This window comes from Quercus robur, chromosome 4, assembly GCF_932294415.1.
Source record: "Quercus robur chromosome 4, dhQueRobu3.1, whole genome shotgun sequence".
Classification (NCBI taxonomy): domain Eukaryota; kingdom Viridiplantae; phylum Streptophyta; class Magnoliopsida; order Fagales; family Fagaceae; genus Quercus; species Quercus robur.
The window spans coordinates 63953085-63966412 of record NC_065537.1 but is presented as its reverse complement, the minus strand read 5'-3'; the positions used below and the strand labels follow the sequence as shown (position 1 = coordinate 63966412).

The 13328-nt window shown below is 40.9% G+C and overlaps 1 protein-coding gene across 1 annotated transcript; it reads left to right on the top strand.

Annotated features, from left to right (window-relative positions):
* The first annotated feature begins 3638 nt into the window (after positions 1-3638).
* Positions 3639-4367, top strand: LOC126722388 (uncharacterized). The gene is made up of 2 exons (XM_050425548.1): positions 3639-3908; positions 4026-4367. The coding sequence occupies exons 1-2, from the start codon at positions 3639-3641 to the stop codon at positions 4365-4367; spliced, it is 612 nt and encodes a 203-aa protein (XP_050281505.1).
* The last annotated feature ends 8961 nt before the right edge of the window (positions 4368-13328 follow it).

Genomic DNA, 13328 nt, shown 5'->3' with positions numbered 1-13328 from the left:
TAGTTGGTTTCCCCATAGGTTTGAGTCCGAGGACCATGCAATACCTTGGTTCTGTCCAAAACTTGATTTTTTAAGTAGTTGGTTTCCCCATAGGTTTGAGTCCGAGGACCATGCAATAACTTGGTTCTGTCCAAAACTTGATTTTTTAAGTAGTTGGGGGAATTAACCCCTCGGCTATGGCATGGGACCTTGGTTTAGGGGGATTAGCTCCTCGGCCAAGCCCCTGGAACCATCCGTGCTACTGACGCTACGAAGCACAGCCCCTAGTGAAGAAACGTAGCCCTTAGTGGAACTTTACGCTAGAACACTCATCCAATAGAAGAAGTACTCGATCCCAGTCCCTACAATATATATATATATATATATCTTTCTAATATTTCTTGGCATTTGATTCTTTGAAGTCAAAACCCTAGCATATACCATGTAATAAATATATAAAGATGACGTGGTAATTTGAAGATTCCCACACTAAACAAATTCTAGATCAGTTTGTGCACATAACAATACGCGTAACGTAATGAAAAAAAAAAAAAAAAAAAAGCTACAATTTCATGGGTTTTGACTTTTGAATATATATAATGTGGGGTTGTTATAGCAAGCCACTTGCATTACATAAGTCTCAATGTTGAAGATGCAAAGAAATGCTAAAAAAAAAATAACAGCTGGCATGTGATTGAAAATTTTATTAAGCTAATTTAGTAAATTCTTTTTAGAGATAATTTTAACTTATTACATCTATTCTTGATGATTTATTTTTATCATCAAATAAGAATATTAATTGATTTTTTTTTTGTATAAATAGGGATTAGATTCTAAATCTCTTATTTGACAACAAAAAAAATTTACTAGTTAAACTAACTAAAACTCATCATTCATGGGTTAAAAAGACACTTGTTGCTGGAAATTATGGACTAAAAGTGAATTACTAATATAAGCAATATCTGGCTAAAAATCATTGTTATTTTGTGGCACATATAATATAATATGATTTATTTATTTATAATCATATAATATTGCTTTATACTCATGTGGGGAGGCAAGCATCATTTTTACTTTATACCACCATAAGATCGTATTAGTGGGGTTGATGTCACACACTTGATGTCATACACTTGAGAATCTTGATTTAAAAAAAAAAAAAATATATATATATATATATATATATATATATTAGTATTTCAAGTAGTAATATATTAGTGAATAGAAAATTTTGGAAATTGGAAGATAACTTTTCGGTGCATTTTATAATTGTTAACCATAACTTATTTTCAGTTATCTAGCTAACATATAAAATTGATTCATAAGTGTCTATTAAATAGATTTTTTGTCCTATACAAAAGTGTTCTGGACTTCAACTTGTGTTTTTTTCCCTAGCTCATAATGTACAGCTTATATTTTTGCATCTAAAACCTAGAGTTTGAACTTTGAAACCTTGAAAGTAAAATTGTTCGTGCATTGTTGTCAAATTAAGCAAATAAATAAATGCACCATCTAATTTCAAATTGTGAATTATTATTTAAAGAAACTGGTTATTCTTGTCAAATTTAGTGTGGAGGCCAGTTAGTTAGTAAGTACTGTTAGGGCAGTACTAACTGGGCCTATGGCCCAATCCGAGGACGTTAGACCGTTCGAGGAGATCCAAATAAGATTATAAGGAGAACAGAGTGAAGAGAGGAGTAAAGATAATATGAGATAAGTCCAACAAGTGTCCGAGAATAAAAGCCATCTCGGCAACATGTGTCCAAGGTCAGTTCGAGTGCCATATCATCATGGACTCACTTCAGAGTTACACCATCACTAAGAGTTAGACATCAGACAAGGGATAAGAAAGGAGAAGGGCAACAAATATCTTCAAAAGGCTGCTACCTCCACATTAAATGACTCCCAACCAACTCTCTAGCCGCATTAATGTGGAAGTGACGCCTGAACAATGATCAAGCAGCTTTACAGCTACAAGTTGATGGTTCTGGGAAGTGTTGGATGGGACAGGAATGAGTTTCCCGAATCTAACCTACACGTGTGTGGTAAGGGCGACACCAAGACTGGAATATATAACATGAAAAGATGTACTAAAAAGGGGGGCATAAAAAAAAAAAGGATTATCTAAGAACAGGGTGGTGACTCTTATATAAATTTATTGTTCAACAAGACCATATATACAAACTCCTTGAGCTATTCTGAGGACAGATTTTCTAATCTTACTTATGTCCAACAGTCTTAAACTATCAAATTTAATCATCTTTTTTCTGGAATAGATCTAGTTCTTCCATCCACGCTTTACAAATTTATTGTTTGGGCTACTTAGGTTTGAGCCCAATCCTATTTTGGGATCAATCCAATTTCAGTCCTTACAATTGGCGCCGTCTATGAGGAGAGCTTGATCTAGTCTAAAGGAGATTCAGTTACAGCGTTCACGATGAAGGAGGCAGGCCCACACCAAGCAGCAACAGGACCACACCAAGCAGCAACAGGACCACACCAGATAGCTATTGATCTACATCAAGCAGAATCAAGGGGTTCCCAGCATGGCAATCCACGCAGGGGCCACGAACAGAGAGGGGGTCGTGAGGGAAGTGTGCACACAACTCGTACCAGTAAAACTCAATCTCAAAGGAAGAGTTATGTTTCACATGCAAAGAATGACAGGGACATGCAACGTGAAATCAACGAGTTGAGGAGAGAGTTACGTCATGCTCGACGAAGACGTTCACCGTCCGGTTCCAAACCATCCTCTGAAGAGACAAATGGTGGTAGTTACAAACGGAGGTCCAGAACTCCGCCTAGCGAAACCTTTTCCTATGAAGAAGAGCACCAATGTAGACGAAGGTACAAAAGCCCGCCTTGTAAAGGCTTAGGGAACGATTTCTATGAATAAGGCACTGAGTCAAGTTTCTAAATCACCCTTCACATGGAACATAGAGAACGCGAACCTTCCTCGACGATTTCACCAACCCACATTCACCATTTATAATGGTCGGTCAGACCCGGTAGAATACATCAGCCATTTCAGTCAAAGGATGGCTGTTTACTCCAAAGATAAGACCTTGATGTGTAAGGTCTTTCCATCTAGTTTGGGCTTGGTGGCAATGAGGTGGTTCAACGGTTTGAGGGCGAACTCTATCGACTCCTTCAAGAAACTCACCCGGGCTTTTGGTGCTCGCTTTATTACTTGCAGTAGGGTCCCTCGACCTCTGGGATCTTTATTATTTATATCCATGTGGGAGGGTGAGACTCTGAAGGCATATTCAAATAGATACTGGGAAATGTTTTATGAAATAGAAGGAGAGTACGATGATGTGGCCATTAGTACTTTTAAGGTTGCTCTTCCAGCCGAGCATGATTTGAGGAAATCTCTGACTGGTAAACCAGTTACTAGTGTACGTTAATTGATGGATCGGATTGGCAAATACAGAAGAGTAGAAGAAGACCAGCTGCAGGGGAAGGGAAAGGCTAAGATGATCCCTCAAGAGATGATGGATTTCAGGTCGGACTAGTATAATAATAACCGACCTTAGAAAGACTTTGTTGGGCAGTCAAGACTTGCCAATGTTCAGGCAGTTAATGATGTGTTTCGAGAGCCAGTGCAATAAGTACTAGAGAAGATTAAGAATGAACCGTTCTTCAAATGGCCAAATAAGATGGCAGGAGATCCTATGAGACGCAACCAGAACCTTTATTGCCACTATCATCAGGATCATGGACACACAACTGAGGATTGCAGAAATTTGTGGGACCATTTAGACCAGTTAGTTCGAGAAGGGAAGTTGAAGCAACACTTGCATCATTCTAGTGCTCGAGTAAGCCAAGCGAGCTCAGAGCTTTGCGGAGATGCTTCTTCGAAACTCCCCCTTAGCACAATAAATGTTATTTTTGCTGCCCCGGGAAGGACGGGATCTTGTCCCTCCAGGGTAATGTCGGCATCCCGTTCTTGAGCCGAGGAGTCAAGCTCAATACCCAAGAGAGCCAAGTTGGGCATCCCGTTAGTGTTGAGTTTTTTAGATGAGGACAAAGTTGGAACCATACAGCCTCATGATGATGCTCTTGTTGTTACGCTGAGAATTGGTGGGTACGGTATGAAAAGGGTGATGATTAACCAGGGCAGTGCTGTTGACATAATGTACCCTGATTTGTATAGGGGGCTAAATCTGAAACCTGAAAACTTGACGGCCTACGGTTCTCCTCTGGTGAGCTTTGAGGGAAGAATGGTTGTCCCAAAAGGTCAGGTCAGATTGCCTGTGCAGACCAGTACAGATGTGATGGAAGTGGACTTCGTCGTTGTAGATGTTTTCTCTCCCTACACGGCTATTATGGGCAGACCTTGGCTTCATACCTTGGGGCCATCTCCTCTACTCTATACCAAAAGGTGAAGTACCCATCCGGAAGCCAGGTTCTAGAGATAGTAGGGAGTTAGGCTACAGCCCGACAATGCCTAATAGTAGCCATTCAACATCGATCAGAGGCTGAGACCTCAGTCACCGTGGATAATGGTTTATAACAATCAAAAACCCCGGCATTACCTCTAAATGGACCAGCCGATGAGGCAAAATGCGAAGATCTAGAGATGGTAATCGTTAGTGATGATCCGGAGAAATTCTTTCAGGTTAGGGCTAAACTTCCTTTGTAGGAGAGGGAGCAATTGGTTGAATTCCTTAGAGAAAATGTTGATGTGTTAGCATGGAGCGCGTATAAAACCCCGGGTATAGACCTAAGCTTCATCTGTCATTAATTCAATGTTAATCCTTCCATTACTCCGAAGAGACAGCCACCTTGGCATCCATCAAAAGAGCACACTGAGCCTGTCATAAATGAAGTGGTCAAGCTCAAGCAGGCAGGAGCTATCAAAGAAGTTTTTTATCCTCAATGGTTAGCCAACATGGTGGTGGTGAAAAAAAAGACTGGAAAATGGCGAGTGTATGTGGACTTCACGGACCTTAATAAGGCTTGTCTCAAGGATCCCTTTCCTATGCCAAGGATAGACCAGTTGGTGGATGCAACAGTAGGTCATCCACGAATGAGCTTTTTGGACGCCTTCCAAGGATATCACCAAATACCGTTAGCATTGGATGATCAAGAAAAGACAGTTTTTGTTACTCCCATAGGAAACTATCATTACAAAGTAATGCCCTTTGGTTTGAAAAATGTAGGGTCTACTTATCAACAGATGATGACTAAGATGTTCGAACCACAATTGAGTAGGAACATTGAAGTCTATATCGATGATATGGTTGTAAAAAGTAAAGTGGTATCCGAGCATGTGGGAGATTTTACGAGCATCTTTGGAATTCTGAGAAGGCACAAGTTACGTTTGAATGCTTCAAAGTGTTCATTTGGTGTAAGTTTCGGAAAGTTCTTGGGATACATGGTGACTCACAGGGGAATTGAGGTGAACCCAGATCAGATTAAGACTATTAACAGCTTACAAGCACCTCGGAATCCCAAGGAGGTGTAGAAACTGACAAGGATGACTGCTGCTTTGAACCGATTTATATCTAGGTCAGCCGATAGGTGTAGACCCTTTTTCTTTTTACTGCATAAGTGGAAAGGGTTTGAGTGGACTGAAGAATGTGCTGTAGCATTTCAGCAACTGAAAGAGTACTTATCTCAGCCACCTATCATGTCCAGCCCTGAGGTGGATGAGGTCCTGTTTGCCTACTTGGCGGTGGCCTCTCATGCCTAAGTTTTGTTCTGATACGAGAAGACAGTGGCATCCAAAGACCAGTCTATTACGTAAGTAAGTCACTTCATGAAGTCGAAGTGCGGTATTTATCACTAGAAAAGGCTATCTTGGTAGTAGTGCACGCTACACAAAAACTCCCCCATTATTTTCAGGCGCACACCGTGGTGGTTCTAACTCAATTACCGCTCAAATCCATACTTAGAAATGCAGATTATACTTGGAGGATTGCTAAATAGGGCACGATTTTGGGGGTTTTCGACATCAAATATATGCCACGTACCTCTGTGAAAGGCCAGGTCATTGCTAATCTAGTAGCCGAGTTCGCTGAACTTCTAGAAAAAGTAGAGGTGAAGCAACATGGCATGGATGAAAAATCGATTGGTTTAATTTCCACACAAGACACCTCATCCTGGAAATTATATGTAGACGGAGCAGCAAACCAACGGGGAGCAGGAGTGGGGCTAGTTCTGGTATCCCCTGAAAAGATCATCATTGAAAAGTCCTTAAGGTTGGGCTTCTCGGCTACAAATAACGAAGCGGAATATGAAGCTTTGCTGGTGGGAATGACTATGGTCCAGAAAATGGGCGGAAAGACAGTGGAAGTGTTCTCAGATTCAAGATTGATTGTCGGCTAGGTAAAAGGGGAACTGGAAGCCCGAGATACAAGAATGCAGGAATATTTGAGTCAAGTTAGGCGTGTGCAAACGAAATTCGAATCCTTTGATTTCTCACATATTCCCAGAGGTGAGAATACCCATGCAGATTCCTTGGCAACCCTTGCTACCTCCTCGGCATGGAATTTGCCTCGGGTGATAATTGTTGAGGATTTATGCACCCCTACCCTAATAAGGAAGGACTTGCTCCAGATCCATCAAGTCAACTTGGGGCCGAGCTAGATGGACCCTATACTCCTATTCCTCGAAAGCGATATATTGCCTGAGGAGAAAATAGAAGCTGAGAAAATATGAATGAAAGCTCCTTGGTTTTGGTTGTCCGAAGACAAAAAGTTGTATAAACGTTCTTTTTCTGGGCCATATCTGCTTTGTGTGCATCCCGAGATATCCGATTCACTTCTAAAAGAACTGCATGAAGGAATTTGCGGAAGTCACACGGGGGGAAGATCCCTATCTCACAGCGCAATCACTCAAGGATACTGGTGGCCAAATATGCAGAAAGGAGCGCAAGAGTATATTAGAAAATGTGACCAATGTCAGAGATTCGCTCCAAACATCCACCAGCCTGGAGGAGTTCTTAATCCTCTTTCTAGCCCTTAGCCTTTTGCTCAATAGGGTTTAGATATTATAGGTCCTTTTCCTAAAGCACTAGGAAACAAAAAGTATCTGCTGGTCGGCACGGATTATTTCACTAAGTGGATCGAAGCTGAACCTTTGACAAATATCAGAGACGTAGATGTTAAAAGGTTTATCTGGAAGAGTATTATTACTCTTTTCGATGCTCCCCACACCCTTATCTCGGATAATGGCCTTCAGTTCGATAGTAAAGCATTCAGACAATACTGTTCTGACTTAGGGATAAAGAATAGATATTCCACTCCGGCCTATCCTCAAAGGAATAGGCAAGCTGAAGCTGTTAACAAGGTTATAATGAATGGACTTAAAAAGAGGTTGGACGACGCAAAGGGCAAATGGGTGGAGGAATTACCACATGTCCTTTGGACGTATTGAACAATGCCTCGATGGTCAACAAGGGAGACCCCTTTCTCAATGACATACGGAGCCAAGGCCATAATCCCTCTAGAAACTGGTTTCCCAATGTAGAGAACTAGTGCATTTACCCCGGGCGGTAATGATGGGCTGTTGGAGAAAAGTCTGGACTTGATCGAAGAGCGAAGGGAGAATGCAATGGTCCAACTGGTTTACTACCAGCATAAACTCAAGCAAGGTTACGATACCAATGTAAAGCTGAGGCCATTGGCTGTAGGAGATCTGGTATTGAGGAAAGTTTTGGGAACCACCAAGAATCCAACCTGGAGAAAATTGGGGCCTAATTGGGAGGGACCTTATCGGATTACTTCAGTGGTAGGAATAGGTGCCTATTATTTGGAAGACCTAGATGAAAAAGCTGTACTCCATCCTTGGAATGTAAATAATCTAAAGAGGTATTATTATTAATAAAAAATAGTCCTGCTCAGTTTTCTTTTAGTTTATCCTGATCATATGTCATGTGTTTCCTCATCTATTGAAATATTAAACAGAAATTAAGTTATGTCAAGTTCCTCGGACCGCAAACTTAGTGGAAATTAATACCCTATGACATCTATTGAAGTATTAAACAGAAACTTAGTTATGTCAGGTTCCTCGGACCACAAATTTAGTGGAAATTAATACCCTATGACATCTATTGAAGTATTAAACAGAAACTAAGTTATGTCAGGTTCCTCGGACCACAAACTTAATGGAAATTAATACCCTATGCCATCTATTGAAGTATTAAACAAAAACTAAGTTATGTCAAGTTCCTCAGACCAAAAACTTAGTGGAAATTAATACCCTATGCCATCTATTGAAGTATTAAACAGAAACTAAGTTATGTCAAGTTCCTCAGACCACAAATTTAGTGGAAATTAATACCCTATGTCATCTATTGAAGTATTAAACAGAAACTAAGTTATGTCAAGTTCCTCATACCACAAATTTAGTGGAAATTAATACCTTATGACGTCTATAGAAGCATTAAGCTGGTTCAATAGAAATTAATACAGCCTCTTGTTATTACAATGCTAGTGCAACACAAACTTGAGCATTTAAAGGGAGTAAACCCCTAATTCCCATTCTCGGATCACAGGGTTTGTAATTACCTAGTAAAGATATAAACCCCAATAAGCCTGTGAGCATCATTTAAAGCATACTAAGGTGCTCTAGACTTAACTTTATTTAATCAGACTTTTGGATGTTTTCTTAAGGTTAAACTTGTTAGAATGGATATATATGTATCCAAAATATATCAATGTGATGTTACAGACTCAATGGTTATAATCCATTTTATGACGTCTATTGAAGCATTAAGCTGGTTCAATAGAAATTAATACAGCCTCTTGTTATTACAATGCTAGTGCAACATAAACTTGAGCATTTAAAGGGAGTAAACCCCTAATTCCCATTCTCGGATCATAGGGTTTGTAATTACCTAGTAAAGATATAAACCCCAATAAGCCTGTGAGAATCATTTAAAGCATACTGAGGTGCTCTGGACTTAACTTTATTTAATCAAACTTTTGGACGTTTTCTTAAGGTTAAACTTGTTAGAATGGATATATATGTATCCAAAATATATCTATGTGATGTTACAGACTCAATGGTTATCATCCATTTTAACTGCCAATTAAAAGCTTGTGTAAATTATGTTTTTTCTCTTGTACAAACAAAAGGTAGTCAAGATGAAAACTACTCAAAACCAAGACAACAAAACAGATCAAATAAAAATGAAATGAACAATAACTCAAACGAATTCAAGAGTTCAAAAATGCGTACTTCATTAAAATATGTCAAAAAAAAGGGGACAAAACCCTCTACAAAAGTCATAATTATATTACAAGGCAATCCTCATTTCTTCAACTTGATCTGGAGCTTGGAGGTTTTGTTGGCCAGGTTATCTGCCTCTGAAGTAGTTGTTCCTTCTTTATCTTTAGAGGCTCCCTCGGTAGGCAAGACAGTTGAAGCCAAGTCTTGCTGGAAGCCTTGGGAAGCTGCTCCTGTCTCGGGATCAACTGCAGCCTTGGCCGAGGGTAGCTCTTAGGAAGCATCAGTTTCTTTTGTTGGCTCTTGCTGGCCGGGAACAACAGGATCTTGAGGCTGTACTTCTTTATTCGAACCCATAACTATAAAAGCCACCTCATCTTGAGCAAAAGGAAGGTCCGAGGCTTGTATTGCAGAAGGGTAAAACACATTTTCTGGTTTCCTCAACTCAGATGAAGCCTCAACCCCAGCTCGGTTAAGGGCTTCATCCCAAGTTTGGGAGCAATAAATGTGACACACAGCTGGGACCTTTGCCCTAAGGGTTTCCTCAATCTCAGCTACTCCAAGGTCGTAACCCTTCTGCTCGGCCTCGTCCTTAGCCTTCTTGGCCTCAATCCTTGCCTTCTCAGCCTAATCCTTTAGCCTTTGGGCCTCTTCAAGTTGCTTCTTGAGCGCTGCCATCTGTTCCCTGGCTGCAGTCAACTAGTCAGTTGTCTTGCGCAGTCACTTCCTTTGGTCCTCGGCTTGTCTTTCCGCGCCTTCCAAGGCCGAGTCAGCACTACGGCGAGCATTCTGCTCCTTGGTCAGTTTCTTCTTCAGGTCAGCATTGCTATGTTCAGAGATAGTCAGTGATTGCACAGTTGCCGTTCGTCTTTTCCTCTCATCATCCAACTGCTAGTAGCAATTATTAGTGATCTCCTCCAGCCTGAAAATGGCTTGGATAGCCTAAAAAAAAAAGGAGGAAAGATTAGTACCATAGCCAACAAAAGATATATGTCTACAAATAATAATTGTAAGTAAAAAAAGAAAGGAGGTTAACATTGTACCATTCCCAAATATCTTTTGCAGTTGAGGAAAACCTCATTCTTCCTCATGTTCTTCAACTCGGCCATGTCTTTAGGGAGCAGCAAGGCCTCCTCCACGGCCGAGGCAACGTGGCACCCAATGCCACCGTTGAAGTCCCTGAGTGATGCATCATCCCTCAGGGGCTCCCCACCGTGCATTGGTGCTGGGAGCCACGCTCGTGGCTCTAGAGGCTGTGTGTCCAACCTATCCAGGCCATGTTGTGAAGTGTGGCTGACCCTTTGCTGCTTCGCAACTCTTTGGGCCTCATCCTCCCGGGTCGAATGGGATCTTCCGGTCTCAACCACCTCTTTATCTCTCTGCTCCCTTTTTCTTTTTGGCAGGTTCAGGTTTGAGTGGCTGAGTTTGGTGATGAGTAGGAGGAGGAGATTTAGGAAGAGGAGGGGGAATCTGAGACTGTGTAGATTTCCCCGATGCACCTTTCCCAGGCTAATTTTCTATCAGCTCCAATAAACTCTTCTGGGGCTTCCTTTAGACACCTATTGCTTCAGAAATGTCCTCGAGAGGTAGAGTCTGGTTGAAAACCTCAAATTCGTCCGAGGAGTCTAACAAGTCCACAACCTCCTCCAAGCTTCTTTCTTCTTCTTCTCCTTCTTCTTCTTCCTTTCCTTCCTCTTCCTCGAGAACGGGCTGGGATAAGGATGCTCCAATTGAAGGAGTGGCCACAAAAAGAGGTTGGGTGCGGGAAGTATCTTGAGGGAGTGGGATACCCTTTGGAACAATGAATCCTTTGAAAGCAACGTTGATGCGGTAGAGTTGAGGGTCGCGAGCCTTGATCACGTACTTAGGCACTTGGAATGCGAATGAAAGTGGTGTGTACCCAAGAATTAGATGGGCTGCTTGGAGTTGACCGTCAACTTCATTCACGTACACCTCGGCTTGTAGGATTTTATCTAAGCTGGCTTTGTTAACTAAGCTGAGCTTGGGCTTAGTAGTACGCTTGTCTACAAAATCATTGAATTAAAATAAAGTTCCGTTAGAGACGAGGACGTTGGTAAACGAAAAAGAAATGCAAAATAAAATTCATGAATCTACGGCTATTCCCCCACCTAGTTTTCCCTCCTCAGTCGGGCAAGGTAAGCCATCGTGCCATTCTCTAGAAAAGATTAAGAAGTCCTCTTTTAAATTTTTGTTTGAAGTGGGAAGGCATTGGATTAACTTTACTGCAGGATGCCTCGACTTGAGGTAATATCCCTGCCCCTTCAAGTTGGGCAGATTGTACACCCAATTCACATCATGGTGGGTCAAGTTTAGATTCATTCTTTTGTTTAAAACTTCTATACTTCCCAAGACCCTAAACATGTTTGGGGCACACTGTGTGGGAGCTAACCTAAAAAACCTAAGGTAATTCCTAGTAATAGTACCCATGGGAATGGTCATCCCACCCTCTATAAATGCAATCATGGGAATGACCACCTCCCCTGTTTTCCTAGCGCCAACCCACTCCACCTGAGCAGCGTACCTCACGCCTATTGTTGGTGGGATCCTGTACTTAGCCCTGAAACTTCTCATACCCTCCTCGGACTCAACCAAACTTTGGAACTTACCCATTTTCCTAAGAGGTTTCGAAGAAAAATTAACAAGTTTAAGATGAAAGCTAAAAAAGTTTTAAGAAGACTTACAGGTTTGAAAGAGGGTCCTCGGACAAAGTTCTAATATTTGTAGATGCACAGGGAAACGAAAGAGAGAGACAAGTTCAATGTATGAGCTCTAGGATTGTATGATTGCTGAAAGTAAGAGAGACAATTAATTTGAAAAGTTATTTATAGTAGCGCAGAAGTTACAAGCGGGAAGTTTCTGCTCGTAAAACAAGAAAAACCCTCCACCGTTAGATTTACATCTTACCGTTGAACGTGGGGGACAGGGGCGTCGCCAAAATTTAATGCTGGCATGCTTTGGACGCCAAAACGTCAGGAGCGTGCCTTGAGCAAGCAAAAAGACATATAGGAGGTCAGGAATATAAAATAGGGCCACAAACAAGATGGGCTGAGGACATCAAAATCATCATTTCCTCTCGAGGAGTTGAAAAGAAAAATTTTGAGGAACTATTGTGGGGGCCAGTTAGTCAGTAAGTATTGTTAAGGCAGTACTAACTGGGCCTATGGCCCAATCCGAGGACGTTAGACCATCCGAGGAGATCCAGATAAGATTATAAGGAGAACGGAGTGAAGAGAGGAGTAGAGATAATATGAGATAAGTCCAACAATCATTTGAGGATAAAAGTCATCTCGGCAACTTGTGTCCGAGGTCAGTTCGAGTGCCATATCATCATGGACTTACTTCAGAGTTACACCATCACTAAAGAGTTAGACGTCGAACAAGGGATAAGAAAGGAGAAGGGCAACAAATATCTTCAAAAGGTTGCTACCTCCGCATTAAATGACTCCCAATCAACTCTCTGGCCACATTAATGTGGAAGTGACGTCTGAACAGTGATCAAGCAACCTTACAGCTACAAGTTGATGGTTCTGGGAAGTGCTGGATGGGACAGGAAGAAGTTCCCCGAATCTAACCTATACTTGTGTGGTAAGGGCGACACCAAGACTAGAATATATAACATGGAAATATGTACTAAAGAGGGGGGCATAAAAAAAAGGATTATCTAAGAACAAGGTGGTGACTCTTGTATAAATTTATTGTTCAACAAGACCATATATACAAACTCCTTGAGCTATTCTGAGGACAGATTTTCTAATCTTATTTGTGTTCAACAGTCTTAAACTATCAAATTTAATCGTCTTTCTTGTGGAATAGATCTAGTTCTTCCATCCACGCTCTACAAATTTATTGTTTGGGCCGCTTAGATTTGAGCCCAATCCTATTTTGGGACCAATCCAATTTCAGTTCTTACATTTAGGATGAAATTATTTAATTTAGCTAGTTAGGTGAAAAGATTACAGACAAGACTTAAGTATTATTTCTTAAGTTCCCCTTTTAAAATTTTGTCATGTGAATTATTTCTTATAGGATAAAATTGTATTTTTTAGTTAAGTAGTCACATAGCTAAATCTTAAAATGAGAATTTAAGAAACAACACATAAAGTATTGTATCTTAGTTTTGTCCAAAAATTATTATCAACCAAAGCACTAAT

Excerpts from the sequence above, each read along its gene's own strand:
- LOC126722388 (XM_050425548.1), top strand. The coding sequence starts at position 3,639 with ATGGCAGGAGATCCTATGAGACGCAACCAGAACCTTTATTGCCACTAT. Across the intron at positions 3,909-4,025 it reads CGGGATCTTGTCCCTCCAGG|CCTCATGATGATGCTCTTGT; the intron begins GTAATGTCGGCA and ends GGAACCATACAG.